The 18,198-nt window shown below is 42.6% G+C and overlaps 1 protein-coding gene across 3 annotated transcripts in view; it reads left to right on the plus strand.

The window, feature by feature from the left end:
- The window catches only part of uvssa (UV-stimulated scaffold protein A), a 41,513-nt gene that overhangs the window by 16,922 nt on the left and 6,393 nt on the right, over positions 1 to 18,198 (plus strand). For 2 of the 3 annotated variants that reach the window (XM_079673327.1, XM_079673329.1), the window contains exons 9-11: positions 4,701 to 4,821; positions 15,250 to 15,451; positions 17,685 to 17,816. In XM_079673327.1, coding sequence (XP_079529453.1) covers positions 4,701 to 4,821; positions 15,250 to 15,451; positions 17,685 to 17,816 — 455 coding nt within the window. The remainder of the gene's footprint in view (positions 1 to 4,700; positions 4,822 to 15,249; positions 15,452 to 17,684; positions 17,817 to 18,198) is intronic. The other variant, XM_079673328.1, reaches the window with a different exon arrangement.

Consider the following 18,198-nt stretch of genomic DNA (forward strand, 5'->3'; position numbering starts at 1 on the left):
TGTCCATTTGGTCCTGGAATAATACTTCTAACGTTTGGTATGGCAGCAGAAACATAATAACAAATATGTTATTATCTTTCACTGCTTTTATTGGAATTTCTTTTCCAATTTTATCGCAATTATAACAAACAGTGTTATAATGGGATAAATATTTGACAATGAAAATGCTTTTTAATTACATACAGCCTCAACCAAGTACCATGGCTGTCTTTGAAGAAACCTTTGAAGCTCTATAGTTCTAATAAATGACCTTTACTTTAGCAACCACTCCCACAATCCTCCTCTCCATCCAGTTGTTAAATAACTATTTATTTTCCTTTCTTGCCCATTTCCCCTTTAGGAACCTCCTTTATTTGATCTTAGAGTAAACATCTCCATTACAGTAACACATAGACCAGCTTTACTTTTCTTTTTTATTTATTCTGCTTTTTTCCGGAACTATTTTAATTTCTATCTGGGCCTGTTTTATTGTTAAAGTTAGCAATATCTTTTCAGTCTTTTCCTATTACAGTGACACATGGCCCTGCTTCTCTCTAACCATCCCTTCTAATTTGTCTGCTAAATCTTGGGTTCTGGTTTTATCTTCTGTGGGATCTCTGCGCTGCTGTGTGATTTTCTCCTCGTGTGTCCCGGAGAATAAACCAAAGCTCTGTTAAAATGCAAAGCATCCCCCGTCTCAGCCATGTTGGGGAATTGAGGCCATATTTTAGCCGCGCTCACCGTCAGCAAAATGTTTCTGGAGGAAAGCTAATTCTGCGGTGAGACTTACAGCGCTGCCAGGCGGGGGACAGCACTCGATGCTATCAGGATTAAATTAAGGTGAATTAGAGACAAAGAGGCTGAAAGAGGGGGAAAAGGGATGATGTTAGGGCAGGGTTTTCCTCCAGCTGGGTGATCACTTCTTAGTCTCAGGTCATTGATCAGAGCAAAATAAACCAGCCGGATTAAAGCAGACAAGCACAAAACCTATAGAGACTATATCTGTGCGGGTGTGTGTGGGGGGGGGGATGAATAAGTGTAGCAGTGGACTGGAGTAATGGAGAAAGTTTGGTTTGATCTGTAAAACGCTCTGTTCTGTTTCATAGCATCCTCTCTTCTCTTTTCTCTGGTTGATAAATAACGTCAGGTCTCAGTATCTCACTCCTCAGGTCGGTCTGTGCAACCCCTTATTTAGTGGGAATGCTGATACAGCATTCCAACTATCTGTTCTTCGACGCACGCAATTCTTTATTATTCCGCCGGGTTATTTTGCGCCTCTTCTGCTCCCACATTGAACATAGCAGAACCTCCGTTCAAACATCAAAACGTTCAGCTCGGTCGGGAATCGATGGCTATTACTTTTCTCATTAATAACTTTCATAATTCCAGAGATACATCCCATAATTCATCCCATTTTTAACATGGAACATTTAATATGCTGTTTCCATGGAAACGTATCCCTCGCCATAAAACACGAGGTCGCTGCAACTCCAATGGACACGTTCCGGTTGTCCCACAATCTTCACCTGTATATCACCGGTCCATGCCTCAACAGCTCTACGTCAAATCTGAAATCTCACCATATGCCGTTTCCATGGAAAGGCATCCCTCGCCATATAACACGATGTTGTCGGAACGCCTATGAAAAGGGTCAAAACAGCACCAGACTTGAGATAATGGTTAACAGCCCTGCCCTCAACAGCTCTATGTCAATTATGGGGTGTTATCACATGCCGTTTCGGTTTCCATCCCTCGCCGTAAAACACGGTGTCGCTATAACTCCTATGAAAATTGTCAAAAAGTGCTCAAACTTCTCATGTGTGCTAACAGTCCAGCCGTGAAGACATCTACGGGACAGTTTTGAGATTTCTTCATTTGCCGTTGCCATGGCAACACAATGCTCACCATGAAACACGGTGTTCTCATAACTTCAGTGAAAATGCTCCAAACGGCCCAAAACTTCACAGGTTTGATAACGATGCAGCCATCAACGCATCTAAGCGTATTATGGGATGTCATCAAATGCCGTTGGCATGGCGACAGATCATTCACCATCAAGTTAGTTCAAAAGTTTGCGGTTCAAATATTCTGCTGCTTTTCCAAGCCTTTTTACTTTCTTTTCTTCTCTCATAACACATTCAAGCCCCCAGTGTTCATGTATCATTTCCATCTAAATTCTTCACTTTCTTCTTACACATTACATTTCAGCATGGAAGTTTAGCATAAAGCATTCCCACTAGCAATTTCTTCAGGAATTGCATTCTCCAGTTTATATTAAAGTGTCATTTGCAGTAATAACGGCTGTGTTTATAACAGTCAGGGGAAGGCTACATTATTACCTTTGGCTTTCTGCCGCGCTGCTATTCTCACCGCCAAATATCACTAAACATTTTTTTGGGAATATCGGAACTTAATTTTAATTTAACTACTGCTTAATGAGGGATAGAATGAGTGTAAGGACACACATCTGTGATATTGACATTTGAGTAACTTTGACTGCACATTGGAACTGACTTTTTTATCATGTTCACCGTTGACACTCATCGTTCCCACTAGTGTTAGTCAGTATGCCTGCAGATTTTGATACTTCTTGTATTATTACATTGCCATACGCTGCGATACTGGACTAACATTCACATTAATTTGTCCATGCCAAAGCATTTTAAGGAATCCTTGGGTTCATACATTTCAGACAACATGCAGAGTTCTGTAAAGCTGATGGTCCGGATCCATCTCAGGTCAGCGTTTTTTTTTACGTGTTTTTGGTAAGATGCCTGAAATAAGATAAGGACAAAAAACATAAATTAATACCCCACTGGTGAATGCCAACAGGCCACTAAATGAAACTAGAAAATGAATTTCCTGCTGAACAGCATTCAAACAATTACTAAACATCATCATGCCAAACATTAACCGCCTATTGCTTAGCGGTTGTGACGTGAAGTCATGTGACTGACTATCATGTGGACCGTTCATAGCTTTAGCTTTTTACTTTTGTAGATTTAATTTACACTTAAACTATTATAAAATCATTGTTGATATGTGGAGATGATCCTACTGGACAAAACATGGAAGTGTCATAAACGTGTGTTTTCCACAGAGGATAGACTGCTGCACCAATTCCTAAATATAAGTGGGTCCACAGAAGAGGTGGTTAAATAGTGGTGCGTTAGATGGAAGCATTCGCTACAACATCCTATAATCAGCACGATCACCATATGGCCCATTTGTTGCTTTTATTTTATTGGTACCTGACCAGTTTGTTGAACCATAATTAAAAGTCAGTCAGTTGCTGCTCACCAGCACTCAAGTCCATATCACAAACACCTTTAGATCCCGGGGCCTAAAAACAGAAAGAAATTTGAAAAATGATTCACTTCTTTCATTGCCATTTACTTTGAATGTTTAACATCAAATCTGAGCCCAATTCCTCTCAGACCACCCACCAGTATACATGGCTGCATTAACAACAGCTAATTATGCTTTAATTGTTTAGTTGCTGCTTAATGAGTAGTGAGTGCTGTAATATGAAGTCTTTTTATTGGTGTGTGTGTGTGTGTGTGCCGGATGGAGAGGTGTGTTCAGGGCTGTGACACGGTTAACTGACGCAGTCTTATGGTTCACTTGTGCTTTAGTAATCATAAGGAGACTCATCATTTGTAAACTAATTCAAACATTCTAATGGGCTTTATCAGCAGCAACAGACACACACTCACAACTACACACACTGTTATTACACAGTAATGAAAAAGAGACCCTTGAGAATAAGGGGTTAGCTTAACGTTTTTACTGCTCCCCATAACCCTAATCACTGTGATTATTATGCTGCTTGACTGAAGTGTATGTGTCCTCGGCTGTTAAAGACATAGCAGCCACCACACACACACACACACACACACACACACACACACACACACACACACACACACACACACATCTGTGTTATGGAAATGACCCCTGTGTGTATGGAGTGTTGTGTTCTGCATTGTAGCCCAGTCAGTGGCTAACAACCTCACCAGGAAATTAAAAACCATAACTTCTGCTTAGCACTGATAGCAGCTCATCACTCACACACACACACACACACACACACACACACACACACACACACACACACACACACACACACACACACACACACACACACACACACACACTCTATGCCTTCCCTTCTCCCTTAAGCCAAAGGGATACAGTCAAAATATGGGAAATCATTTATGTTCTCATATATGATGTTGATATACTATATTATTTAAAACGACATGAATGACGAACAAGTGTTGTGTGTTTGTCCAAAACCCCGTATCCTGGGTATACAATCATTTGACAGCTGTGTCCATGAGTCAAGTGGATTTAATACTGTGTAATCACAGTGTAATATGGGTGTAATATAGGTCTAATAACAGTGTACTATGGCTCTAATAGCAGTGAATTATAGGTCTAATTACATTGTATTATGGGTCTATTAACAGTGTAACCTGGGTATAATATGGGTGTAACAATAGTGTGGCATGGGTGTAATAACAGAGTAATACGGGTATACAATGGCTGTAATAACGGAGTAATATCGGTGTACGGTGTCATGGGTGTTTTAATCTCTATTATTGCTGTAATAACAATGTAATATGGGTGTGAAGTTGAAAAAACCTATAAACTAATGATACATAATATTTATATGTGATTGCCCATCGAAGTGTAAAACCATACGTAATCTTCCTTAGATGAAGGCTACAGACGGAGAGGAAGATGACGATGATGATGACGATGATGAAGACTTCTATGAGGTTCCAGAGAAGGAGGGATATGAGCCACACATTCCAGAGCACCTACGAGCTGAGTATGGTACGTTCAACACACACACACACACACACACACACACACACACACACACACACACACACACACACACACACACACACACACACACACACACACACACACTGCACACACACACTGCACACCTCTAACCTTAAGCCTACAGACACGTGCATAAATAGTGAGGTTAAGCTACAAAAGAAGACCTGCTGCTGCCCTAATCTTTTAAGTTTCACACACACACTTAACAAACAAACACAAACACTTCAAAGAGCAGCCCTCAGCAGCTGGTAATGTGCAGGTGAAGGGCTTCTGAAGTGGGTTTATTGATACAACCAAGTGTGTGTGTGCCACAGACTCCCATTGGATTGATTGTGGTTGTAAGACCAGCATTTCATAGTTGTTGACTACAGTTGAGGAGATAACCGTGGAGGAGGACCAGTTAATCAACTCGTACGACTCTTAATCTCACTTCTAAAGTGAATTAAATAGGGAAAATGAACTATCCCCAATTTATTCTGTGGACCCTCTCCCTCCAGATCACTGGGGGTCCCTGGACCACTGGTTGAGTAATGCTGGTCTATGTCAAACTCATAACCTGAATACAGCGAGTCCAAATCACACAGAATCGCACAATCTGATAGGGCTGCCACTTTGTATTTCAAATCCAAACAATAATACTTAATCTGTCCGTGTGCTCACATTCTGTCTCTTTAGCTGCTATATGCTGCCCTCTGTTCCCCAGCCAGTCTATGTTGTCTGTTTCCTGTTTCCTCTCAGTCTGTTTCCTGCTGAGCAGGTTGAGGACATTGGCTTCAACAGACACAGCTTCTTCTGGGAAGAGGTTATTCAGAGCAGAGCTAAATGTGTTGGTGATTTTTTCATAAATCAGAAACTACGATCTGAAAGAGGCTAAAGTGGGGAGTTGGTTAATATTGTCTTTGTACCCTTCACATTTAACTACACAGCCATTTGAGAGATGGTTCATGGTAATGTATTGATTGTTGCAGCTTTAAAAACCTGAAGCAAGATCCGAGCATAGCCTCAATGTGTTATCCACTCAGGTTGATGTGAAACTGTCAACAGTCAGCTGCAAAGTCATTGGTGAATACCCAGAACAAATACCTATTACCAGAAGCAACAGGCACTCTGGTTAGTATTGGCCAATCACATTTGAGCAAGCCCCCCGGGGGTTTGGCCGCTTTTGAAGCCAATTCTTGTAGTGGCCAATAGGTGGTACTACACTTCTGCTCTCGTCCGTGACGTCACTGGGCCGAAAAAAACTTGTATGTCAATCAACACAGAGATTTTTTTTTTTTAAAAGCAAGCAGAAACTCCAGAGTTATTTTCACTCTCCATTGATTAGACTGAGCTGAGGACGTCAAATTGGAGGCGGAGCTTCAGGAAAACACACAAGCTCCATCGCCCGAAGTCCCCCATTTATCCGGATTATTTTTAATCTAGTCGATCAATTTTTGTCTTGCTCAGCAAATTGCAACTTTCATAGGAATGAACAGGGCCCTGCCTCCAACACTGTTTCCAGTTCTCTTTATACCTCCATGCGTTAGCGCAGCTAAACAGTACTTCTGAGGGCCATTTGTCCCAATGCAACCTGGGAACCCATTGGCTTTTGATGATTCAGATTGTATTCGCTTAAGATAAGCTTTTAAACTGCCTAATGGAAAACAATCCTGTCATAGACGTCGCCTCTCAACGTCTGTAGTTTCTAATCAGGAACAGGAAGTCTTGGCCCAAGTATCTGCTCACCAGAACCCCTGAGTACTGCACTGAGACTGACCCCGGGAGGACATACATGCTAACAAGCTCACAATGGGTGAGCTAATGGTTTGCATAGTCCCACACGCTGAATGCTAACCGTGAGCTCTCTGATTTGGAATGCAGGACGCTCTTGTAATGGAGACAGATGTTTCTTTTCCACATGTATTTCCCCCCGTGTGTCTGTGATGGATATCGTGCTGTCAACACATCCATTCCCCTTCAACCTGAGTCATCAGTAGCTGCATATGAGCGCAGTTCTGTTCTTGTTGCTCTGTGGTTTCATTGCTCCTGTATGGATCATGTCTAGCCTCCAGGCAGCATGCTAGGTTAGAGGTCAAATGTTCAGGTCATTAACCAACTGCCTGCTCATCTCAACGCAGCGTCAGCTTTACAACGACATGCTTTTTTGCCTAAATATTAGATTTGCTGTTAGTATCATTATCACCAGGCTCCAGGCAACAGTATAAGTCTCACACTGCTCCGTCAGCCACATTCAGCCACCCCCCCCCCCCCCCATCACTCATATCTGCCAGCATTACTTTCTTTACTGTATGTGTATCTTTGTTCATGATACCATAGCAGAACACGTTGCAGACTGTGGTGTTATTGCGTGTTCAGCTGTGAGGCGACCTTTGACCTCCCAGCAGCCTCCTGAGTCATTACATTCACACTGGGCCTCCTCTTTACCTGAGAGCCTGCTCCACTCCCACCTCCCTCCATTACTAATCAATTAGACGCTAAAGTAATTAGATTGTATCTGATGTGCCCAAACAGCTGTGTGTGTGTGTGTGTGTGTGTGTGTGTGTGTGTGTGTGTGTGTGTGTGTGTGTGTGTGTGTGTGTGTGTGTGTGTGTGTGTGTGTGTGTGTGTGTGTGTGTGTGTGTGTGTGTGTGTGTGTGTGTGTGTGTGTGTGTGTGTGTGTGTGTGTGTGTGTGTGTGTGTGTGTGTGTGTGTGTGTGTGTGTGTGTGTGTGTGTGTGTGTGTGTGTCAGGCTGATTAGTGGGTTAGGTAATGATCTGCAGGGGCCATACCACATTAACAATGCAACCTCCTTAATGAGCCCCTATTAGCCCTGCACCTAGGTTTTACCCCCCACACACACATACAGTACACACAAACAAAGCAGCAACCAAGCAAGAGCACCTTGCATAGTCATCCATCGTCTACTTGTTATATTCTGATATGTATTGATCTATTTGTACACTTTTTAATTAATTCATCTGTGCTGGCTCCTGAAGGGTGGACTGAGCCAGGACAGCAGGAAGTCTATATTCCACTGCACACTGAAACACACCTGCTTCCTCTGCACCTTGGCCAATGAAAATACAATTTGTAATAATTAATAATAATTTGAATTTCTGTATGTAGCACTTCAAAGGTTCAGCCCCTTTTTAAAGCCGTTACAGGATTCTAGCTGTCCTGATTTAGTATCCTCTTGGTTAATTGCACTTATTGTAAGCTAATGTGATGTGAATTATAAAGTTGTTGTCATTCTATTGTCAGGAAATGCCATAGAAAAAAAACTGTCCCCAACTCCGGGGACTTCCGGCCGGGGACTTCGGGTGGCAGTATACGCCGTGAAGTTGTTTGCGGCCTGCCAGTAAACCCATATTTAACCACCTGTTAGATAGATATAGAGTTGATAGAGTTCGCTATGATTGAGGTTTCGTTTATGCATAGGGTAGATTATTTTAATTACATTTCCTTTTTTGTTTTGTGTATTTTTTACATTTTGGATTTGCTTGGCGAGCTATTTTTAGAACATGCCCCGCGGACGACTCACGTTGCCCCTGCGGGCGACTAATGGCGCTTTTCCACTGCAGGGCCTCGCTCGGCTTAGTACGGTATAGCTAGGCCTCGTTAGGCCAGGCTCACTTTATGCTGCGTTTCCATTACAGTTTAGTAGCTGGGGCAGTAACTATAGTAACGCAGTGTAGGCGGAGCCGTGACGTCATCTTCAATGCGAAACACAAAACCAACATCAGCCGTTAGCTGTTAGCACTCACAGCTAACAGCTCCTCATATCTGTTCAGAAACTAGACAAAGGTTAAACAAGTACAAACCACAGACTGTCTGTGTCATGGCGAATACAGTCGCTGGTTTATTTATGTCTGTATAGGCCGTTGTTGTGAGTGTGGACGGTCGGAGCATATACAACGTTAGCTTAGCCAATCTCCATTCAGAAAGCACGCATTTTAAAACGTTTCTCGCCTGCCGTCTGTCTGCAGACTTGTCAAAGCATTAATTCATGGTTTTTACTAACCGGTATCAGTATGTTGTTACTTCGGCATAATTTTGAAACGTGTATTACAATTAAATCACGGTCAAATATGTTCATTTTGGTGTAGTTGCCAGCGATTCTCTCACTAGTTTAGCATATTCAGCCCGGTTGTTGGCCCGGAAATAACCTCGATTTTGGAGAGCCAGAAACATTTGAAAAAGTACCTGCTAGCCGGAACTAAGGCTAGTGGAAACGCAACCAAAAACGGGCACGTCACGGCACGCTTAAACTGCGCTCCGTGCTGTAGTGGAAATGCGGGTTTTATTCCTGCACCACTCTGCTGGAGAGCTCGAGCCAGACTGCTAACATTAGCTGTGCTGCACCGTGACGTGAGACACAGCCGCTGCGAGGAATCAATGGATTCATACATATTTTGTCTTTGTTTAGCAAACTAGCTTGCTAGATTTGTGGCACGATAGCACCTGTATTTCTGCTGGTTAGCTATCCAGCCACAGCAGCTCCTCAAGTAGTGATCAGGCTTCTGGCCCTTACCTTTTTTTTCTGAAGATGCACAAATGGTTTCAGCTTTGACACTTGCTGGTGGCTCACTTATTAGCTTCAAGTGACCATGCAAGTAAGACCCTGAAGGTAGAATGTGTTCATCTGCTAGGATGTTTCCTGTTGCTAACATAATATATAATCCATAATATATTTGATGTAATTTGGACGAGGATAACCTGTCTCAAAGGTATATCTAAGATTTCAAAAGGTGTTCTGTAGTCCGTCTGTTCTCTTCCGGTTCCAAACCTCTTCCCATCCCTGCTCTCTGTGCTCCTCTTCCTCTCAGCAGTAGATCACATTTATCATTTCTCTCTCTTTCTTTTCTTCTCATTCCTTCCAGCGTTCATTCATTGAGAAAGCCTGCCTCTGATCTCTCCTCCTTCTATTTCTTCTCTTTTTCCATCGATATCTCTTGCTCTCTCTTTCTTCCCCTCCGTCCTGTTCTGTCATTCTGATTATCAGTCCTCTTATCCCCCCCTCTGCTGTCAGGACACTATCTCTCTCTTTCTCAAATTAACATTTTAATTACAGGCCCTGCTTAACCCGAGAAAATCAATACCTCTTTCCGCCTTTCCTCTCTCGCTTTCTCCCTCCCTGTCTTCTCCTCAAACCCCCTTAACCCCCTTTTTCTCTCTCTTTCTCTAACAACCCCCCTCACACACACACACACACACACACACACACACACACACACACACACACACACACACACACACACACACACACACACACACACACACACACACACACACACACACACACACACACACACACACACACACACTACTATTATACACACACACACACACACACACTACTATTATACACATTTCCTCCCATTGATCTATGCGTCTTAACTTCCACAACATCCAAACAAACCTTTGAAAAGAGCAGATTGAGTCCGAGTCACAGAGTGTGGGGGGGGGGGGGTGGTTAACCTGACTGTTGACTTGGTTTTAGGTTTTTAAAAAGCACCTTGCTTTGAAAATGCACAGCCGTGCAAGAATGACTGTGACTATCAAGAAATGATTTAAAGTTACAATGCTTTTCTGGTGTTCCCTCTCCTGTAGTGTGTTCTATAGGTTTTAGTGCATGTACATGGTCTGCAAAGACTAAAATTCCACGCACTCCCTCCCCCCCCCCAACCCTGCCTGAAGACGCCTCTTTTCTTCCCTAACATCGTGACATCGATATGTAACACTCACACTGCTATTGACCAGCGCTCCAACACATCGGACGTGATAAGCTAAAGGGCGGGACATCTCTAAGCGGTTGACCAATCACAACAGAGCCGGCCAGCTAACCAAGCAGACTGGGCTCTGGTTTCAGAGGGTGAAAAGAGGTGCTGCAGCATAGGCAGTATGAGACAAATAAAGAGCTTTTTCAACATTAAAGCATGGAGACATGTCCCAATAGAGACACTAAATACTAGGGATGTAACGATATACCGAATATCGCGGTATCGCGGTAAATAAACTTCCCAATACCGTCGTGAGACTGACAAAATCTACCGCGATTTTCCCCAAAACATTTTTTAAAAAGAAAACGTTTTTTTTTTAAAACACTTTTTTTTTTTTAAACACTTTTTTTTTTTTTAAACCTTTATTTAACCAGGTGGTCCCATTGAGATCATCGATCTCTTTTTCAAGAGAGAACTCTCTAACATGGTAGCAAGTAGGTTACAACATGAAAATAAAACAACAGATAACACAAAAGGACATCGTATTTACAGGGCTACATTTACACACCTAGAGACATTGACAAGTATCAACCATATATTTATATCTCGCCCTGTCAATAAGCCTGGCGTTAGACTTTTTCGCTGTCCGTCATTTCGACAGACAGGATCGTAAAATATCCGTCATAATCCCTTATTACCCGTCGGGTCTGAAAAGTCTGAAAGATAGAGCATGCTCATGAACTGTCAACGGGGGGGGGGGGGGGCGATGTTATGCCGTGTGTGCATGCACCTCGCGGGACGCGCACAGCGTAAAGCAAGACCTCCCAGACATGTATTGATCTGTACGGCAAAGTACGGTTTGGAAACTATATCATTTCCTTTTGGAGGGCATGCATAACACGGCATAACACCAGAGCCTGGCTGCGGGGAAACGTTGGCGCTGTTCCGAGTTTGTTCTAATCTGTCAAAATGACAGACTGCTTTCAGATTTTTCCGTCATTGTTAAATAAAATATTCGGTTAACGCGACCACTGGTGTCCCAGCAACATCAGTACCAAGCGACAGAGTTTTTTCCAGAGCAGGGGATATTGTAAATGGCCAAACATCCCAGCTTATAAATACCTGGAAATGTGGACATTCTCATATTCCTAAAAACCTGTCTGATGATGCTGAGTGAGTGACTAGTGAGTTTGAGTTGAGTTACTTGAAAAACTAAAGTGAAACTTGATTTATTTTATTGCAGGGTCTGATTATTAAATGTCCTTGTTTATTTGTGAGATGCAGTGGCATAAAGAAAATGCTTACTTTGTTTGGTAGTACTAGTAGGTAAAAAAACACTGGTTTTCTTGTTCCAGTCTGTTACTGTCACTTTGTTTTTGACACTTTAAAATACTGCTATCCTACAAAAATGCTGTAAAAATCAGATTTATTATGTAATAAAAAAACATTTTCCGAGTCAAACATTTTTTTATTGAAGAAAAAGGATTCTGATTTTTTTCTTCCGTGGACCTGTTATCGCGATATTATCGTACCGTGAGTTTTTGGTATCGTTACATCCCTACTAAATACTGATATGAAGCATCATAAGGCTGCTTTAAAGGGCACCTATCATGCTATTTTTAGGCAGTGGCGGCGCCCGGGTATGGCTGGGGTAGGCTACAGCCATACCAAGAAATGGCTTAGCCCCACCTTAGCCCCACAAATGATGTTAAAGTAAGCAAGTTTAATTAAATAATAAGCAAAATGCTAAATGTGGAGAACACGGCTTGCGTAAATATACGGGTCGTGTCCACAACACGATCCTGCTGTAACAACAAGTGCATGTTACTGATGCAATATGGTTGAGACCATTCGGGCTTATGCTAGAAGAGGGGTGCAAGGAATAGTCTAAGTAGTGGGGGAGTTTTATACACCAAAGGTGTGGAAATTCTCTTGCGTTATAATATCAGCGCGGCCGCGGTCAGATCAAAATGCCTCCGAATGCAATTTGAATAGACCTACAGCCAATCAGAGCAACGAAACGTTGGGTCTGCGTCATGCATTACTGAAGAGATTAACCGGAACCGCCATTCAGTATCCTCATTGGATCTTCAACGTGTACTATCATACGTCACGTTCACAGTGATCCCTTTTTATTTACTACAAGACAAATGTACCGTTTTATTTCATACAGTTCCATTCTGATTGAGACAGGGAAATAATCTAAACCTTAGGCGTGGCATTTCACTGTCAAGGGGGGCGATGTAGCGTGTATGTAATTACGTTGCAAATACAGACTTGAGCCCCACCACTGTATGGGTTAGCCCTACCATAGATTACCCAACACAAATACTCTGGCGCCGCCACTGGTCTCAGATATATAAAAATATATAAAAACATGTCTATGATTTTTTTTTTCAAAATTCAAACAGATCATGCATTTTAGACATCCCTCATATCCCTTTATTCCAGCCCTGTTTAGAGAAACCATGGATGTATAATAAGAACTGGATACAGCGTGGGAGGCGGAGTCTCGTTCTTTCCTATGAGAGCTGCTCATTGGTGCATGAAGGCAAAATGGCCCAACTTTTGAGAGAGCGAAACGTCACAGATTACCCATCATGCCTGGCTGTCAGAGCAGAAGTACCCGTATGTGCACTCATAGAACATGCGCAGTTGAGTTGCCTCTTAAGCCCCGCCCCCGAGCTCCTGCTCTCGGCTCACTAGAATGAATGGAGAGAGAAAATAAATCTAGATTCGGCTTTTAGTGCATTTTACAACTTTAAGGACCTAATGATTTTAATAAGGGCTATAAAGGTGTTCGTGCTGGGTAGTTTATTTAGTTTTTAAAAAATGATCCGCTGATTTACTGACGTCTCTTTCCCAATAATAGTCAATGGGAAAAAGTCTTTATGGGCCCAGTGACGTCACGGACTGATACGGAAATTGTAGTACCGCCGTTTGGACACAACGAATTTTGGGCATAGAGTCTGCCGCACTTCCTGGGGGCTTGAGAGAAACGCGGATTTTTGGTCCTTAGCTTGAAAAAAAAAAAGAGGAGGCGGAGCTAATGCCTGATCAGAGATATTAGGCGCATTCACACCGCAGTACTTTTCCCACAAATGTTCATCAGAACTTAGTTCATGAGAACTCTTTAGTTCTCATGAACTAAGTACAGATCGTGTTCACTCCGGAATAAGTTCCTGGGGGAGGATTAGGCAAATGAAGCCGCTGACGTCACTTCTTCTTCTTCTGCTTTGGGTTTACTGGCAGGACGCAAACCACTTCACGGCGTATACTGCCACCCGAAGTCCCCGGCCGGAAGTTCCCGGAGTTGGGGACTGGCTTCAGTAGAAGCCGCTGAGGCTCAACTTCTACCGAAGCCTTCCGAGTAAATCGCCAGAACGCCGACACCTCCTCATCTCCACCGCTCCCATGTTTTCTTTTGTATTGCCATAACTTAGTCTCTCTGCGTTTGTGCACTGGGCTAATGCTAATAATGCTAATGCGAGGATAATAAAATTGCGGCTTCACAAAACTTTTTAGGAGTTTTACGAGGCGTGGGTAAAAAGGTTCTGATTAACTAATTTTAGTTCCGGCTCTTTTTGGTGTGAACGCGACATTTCGGAACTATATCGGAACTAAAGTGGGAAAAGTACTGCGGTGTGAACGCGCCTAAAGTTAAATTCTGCTGTGATAAAACGCCATCCTGTTCCAAACCACATCAAGGATTATTTCTGAAACAGTTTGGAGCTCAAATTATTTTTCTCTTGCTGTTTTTTTTTAAATAAAAACTGAAATAAAAAAAGATGAGTTCCTTTTATTTCCCGCTTTTTAAACATATGTGCTCTCCAGTACAGGTTAGCTCTGAGGCTTGCTAATGTAAACAAAAACGAGATTACGTCCAAAACACGTCAGGCATTGTTTCTGATAGCAACTCTCTGTGGGTCCACCATCGGAAATTACGTAATATCGGCAGCAAATTTGTATCCGCTCGTTGTAGCCACATTTTTAAAAGATGTGGGTACGGAGGAAAAGAGAAAGGGTTTTATTTCCTGACGCTGCGTGAGTTCCCCGACGCACCGGGGACACATATTTATGTATAAAAGACATCAAAAGTGCATTTTACATGATAGTCCCCTTTAAGGTATTACATACAGTATATTGTAACAGCATGTAGGCAGGGTAATTACCAGGGTTCACTATCCTAGGGCTGCAACTGCCGCTTATTGTCATTATCTGTTTATCTGCAGATTAGTAATCAATACCGCTTTGTTCCATATAAAGGGAACAGAGAAAATGTACCTTCACACATTATCAAATGTCTTGTTTTGTACAGAACCCACACTATTCAGTATGCTATATTGTAGGGCAATGAATCCTCACTCTTGTACATTTTCAACAGTTAAGAGTCGTTTGTTTTAAATTTGTAAAAATAAATTACTAATTATTAATTTGTTTTACATTTGTAAAAACAAATTACTCTTAATAGATATCCATTAACGTAACACAAATCATCCTAACATCTTGAACAATTAATCTAATCAGATTTTTTTTAAAACAACACTTTCAATCTATTTTTCGATAATGATAATTATGGTAAATTATGAACTCTTTCTAGGATGCATATCACTAATTACTCGTAAAGAAATAAAACAAAGTGTAATAAAGTAAGGAGATAATGTGTGTGTAACAAAGCACTGCAGTGACCCTAACTTCCTGTTCCTGTTGGCAGGTTTGGACCCTATTCCCTCCACCTCTACAGCTCCAGCCCCAAAGAGAGCTCCAGCTAAAGCCCCCGCAGCCCCCCCTCCCCCCTCCTTCTCCTCCATCAGGCGGCTGAAGCGTCTCATGGATGATGAGGAGCAGGATCCCACCTGTGCAGCGGCCACCCAGCGCCGCCTCACCCAGACCCTCCCCCTGCCTGCAGAGCCCGGGTACACCTGCTGATGTCCTCTCTCCCCCTCCTAACTCCCCTCCGCCTTTCCTCCCCTCGTCTCACCTCCTCTCACATCCTCTCTACTCAGCTCATTGAAGTTGCTACAGAAATCCTTTTACATCCCTAAGAGTGAAATGAACAGAAATGGACGTCTGTCTTCTTCTGCTGTTCCCGTTAGTGTTTACTTCCTGTCTGTCTTCTTCTGTTGTTCCCATTAGTGTTTACTTCCTGTCTGTTTTCTTCTGTTGTTCCCGTTAGTGTTTACTTCCTGTCTGTCTTCTGCTGGGCTGCGGTCGAATAGTCAGTTTAGCTTAGGAACCTTCCTAACGGAGTGAAATGACCCGGAAGTCCCTCAGTGGCAGCCATGATAAGAAGCGTTCAAATTCTCTAGACGATAGGAAAGGAGGTTTTAAACTTCCTTTATAACCTTCTTTAGCTTAAGAACCACTGAACCTCCCTTGACAAAAGGAAAGGAGAAAATGCTGCCCCACAATGCCTTGCAACCGCAGCATTTTCCGTCACACAACAGTCGGCCATTCACGGAAACAACCGATTATGACTGAGAAATTATATCATGAAAGTTACGGTGCTTATTAAGCATTTTAAAACGTATGTGGTAAGTTGCCAAAGTGATTTGTTTTGAACGTTCATCAGTATTATAATCCAAAAGAGAAATATGAACGTTAGTTTTTACTGAAATGATCAAATAAAGTCAACATTTCACTGAGCTGTGTGGGGTCTGTTCAACTTTTAAAAGATTTTTGAATGGTGATGTACACAGTGATAGATGTTAAGGACTAACGTTTATAATAAATACATTTGTATTGATTTTAAGATCTTTTCATAGTTCATACAATCTTTGGGATCATTTGTATTAATGTGGACCGGAGGGAGAGGGTGACGAGCATAAGTTTTACTTTCCTTTTTTATTTAAATTCCAATTTTAGTCATGAAGAATATATTTCTCTGTTGTCCACGTTCATAAAGCACAAAACAACAGCATCAGAGCACGGTGCAGAGTCTCTAGATGAGTTTACAGTAGTCCCTCGTTCTTATTATACATCCATGTTGTAGTCCGTTGTATGGAAAACTGTAGTTTCCATAGTTTCCCCACAGCAGCAGACGCACATTTATGACGTCTGCTGGCGCATCATAAACACGTCGGATAGTGAAAGTGCAGTCGGATTCTCTAAAGTACAGCCATCTCTTCTCCTAAGTCCTTTTGAATTCTCCTATCCATTATCCCTTAACCCCGTGACGTTTCACTCAGAGGTCAAGGAATAGGAGATAGGGTTAGAATTTAGGAGCTGATTTTGGAGTATTCGACTGCAGCCCTGCTGTTCCCTTTAGTGTTTACTTCCTGTCTGTCTTCTTATGTTGTTCCCGTTACAGCCCCTACACACGGCGGCGTGCGTTGCCGCTGCAACGCTTCTGCCCATTCACTTTGAATGGGGTGACGTCACGATTCGCCGAACTGCATTGTGGGAGCAAAGTGTAGATTTTCTCGCGGTGCTCACTGCAAAAAAAAAAGCAATGTTCTACTTTTGCCGCCTCAACGGAGGCGTCAGCCAATCGAATCATATGCCAGTGCAAGCTCTAGCCAATCAAACGGCTTGCTTGTGTGTCTGGGGCGGGAGATTCATGTGATTGGTTGTTGGTCGAGTTTCAGCCCCCCCCCCCCCCCCCCCCGCCGGCAAGCGACAATGCACGCCGCCGTGTGTAGGGGCCGTTAGTGTTTACTTCCTGTCTGTTGTCTTCTGTTGTTCCTGTTAGTCTTTACTTCCTGTCTGTTGTCTTCTGTTGTTCCCGTTAGTGTTTACTTCCTGTCTGTTGTCTTCTGTTGTTCCCGTTAGTGTTTACTTCCTGTCTGTCTTCTTCTGTAGATTTTTCTGATGTTCAGCGCTCTATCTTTTAACATCTTTACTTTTTCTCCCTTGATTGTCCTTAGCGACGGTCATTGTTATGCTTATGTCCAAATTGACCAATCAGAATCGAGTATTCAGCTAAGCCGGATAATGATTAGAGATATAGCATATTGCCCCTTAATACCAAAACTCTTCCTGCCTCTCAGTGCAGCACTAATGTAACTAATGTAACCCCCCCCCCCCCCCTCTAATGACAGGCCTAATTAGATCAGTCTTAGTTCCCTACAGACTCCCACAGTGTGAACTCAGTGCGGCATGTAGCTGATTGTGAAACGGTTCCCTAATGTTGCTGTTACTTTCCTGCAGCAGCTCCTCTGGGCCCGGCTCCTCCTCGGGGCCCGGCTCCTCTCAGAAGGCTGCTGATGCTCCTGTGGTTCCGTTTGGTCTGGACCTCTACTACTGGGGCCAGGAGCAGCCCAACGCTGGCAAGATCATCAAGTAACCAAGACTCTCACACACACACACACACACACACACACACACACACACACACACACACACACACACACACACACACACACACACACACACACACACACACACACACACACACACACACACATTAAATTTCATTTAAATACATTTCAATTCTGAATCTTTGAGAACAGGGGCCCAGATTCTAAACAGAAAGTATTCGAAGTATATCTTACTAACACTTCGAGAGTTTTAAATAGTTTATTTATCATACAGAAATATTTACAATCAACTAAAAGTATCCAACCCTAACTACTAAGTGTTCCCAAATGATTTATTTTGTCAGACCACACGTAAAAAAATAGATAAGATATAATAAAAAAAACATATAATGACTTTCATAATA

The sequence above is a fragment of the Notothenia rossii genome (genome assembly GCF_949606895.1).
Source record: "Notothenia rossii genome assembly, chromosome: 3".
NCBI lineage: Eukaryota > Metazoa > Chordata > Actinopteri > Perciformes > Nototheniidae > Notothenia > Notothenia rossii.